The sequence below is a fragment of the Propithecus coquereli genome, unplaced genomic scaffold (assembly GCF_000956105.1).
Source record: "Propithecus coquereli isolate 6110/MARCELLA unplaced genomic scaffold, Pcoq_1.0 Scaffold19, whole genome shotgun sequence".
Taxonomy (NCBI): Eukaryota; Metazoa; Chordata; class Mammalia; order Primates; family Indriidae; genus Propithecus; species Propithecus coquereli.
Window position 1 is genome coordinate 10,588,816 of NW_012143856.1, and position 739 is coordinate 10,589,554.

General features: G+C 29.5%; 1 protein-coding gene across 1 annotated transcript in view; it reads left to right on the top strand.

The window, feature by feature from the left end:
* Positions 1 to 739, top strand: part of LOC105809113 (ceruloplasmin-like) — an 89,705-nt gene that overhangs the window by 19,960 nt on the left and 69,006 nt on the right. The window contains 1 exon segment of the mRNA XM_012642858.1: positions 270 to 435. Within this exon segment, the coding sequence (XP_012498312.1) occupies positions 270 to 435 (166 nt within the window).

Below are 739 nucleotides of genomic sequence, written 5' to 3' on the forward strand. Positions count from 1 at the left end.
ACATCTCATATGATAATGGTTATCAGATATGGAGACTCCAGAAAGTTACTGACTTGAAGTAAAGATGAGTATGGATTCTTTAAGTTTGGCTTCATATATGTAATATGCTTTTTAGAGAGTTTTGTGTAATCCCCAAGTCACAAACATTTAGCTTTTTCATATGCCCTAACAGTTAACAAAACTGTAGAGCACAGAAATAGTTACATCTTTAAAAATGGCTCTGATTTTTATCTATATGAAAAATAAGAAATTTGTTCTTTTTGTTTGAGGAACACTGAATGAAGACACTGAAAAAAATATCGACAAGTTTTATTTTCTGGTGTTTTTTATAGTTGATGAAAGCAATAGCTGGTATATCGATGAAAATATTCATACATTTACTGAATCTGGCAAAGTTAATACAAGTGATCCTGGCTTCGAGGAGAGCAATCGCATGTATTGTAATATTCAAAAGAACTTTCTCGTTAATAATATCTTATAATTCTAACTTTTATGATCCTATTTAGTAATTTTCCTTTGCTCAAGTTTGTTTAGTTGAGTTTATGTTTTTCAGTGTTTCACTCAGGTATACTGGTTGACATGCCAGTCAACTAGTAAATCTTGCTTATTTCCTAAGTTTCATAGCAAATAATGTTTGATAAACACATTTTGTTTTCTGAAGTCTGATATTGATTAAAAATAGATGGTTAGAAACATAGGAAAAGTATAATTTTAAGGTAATGAAATACTATGGAAGTAT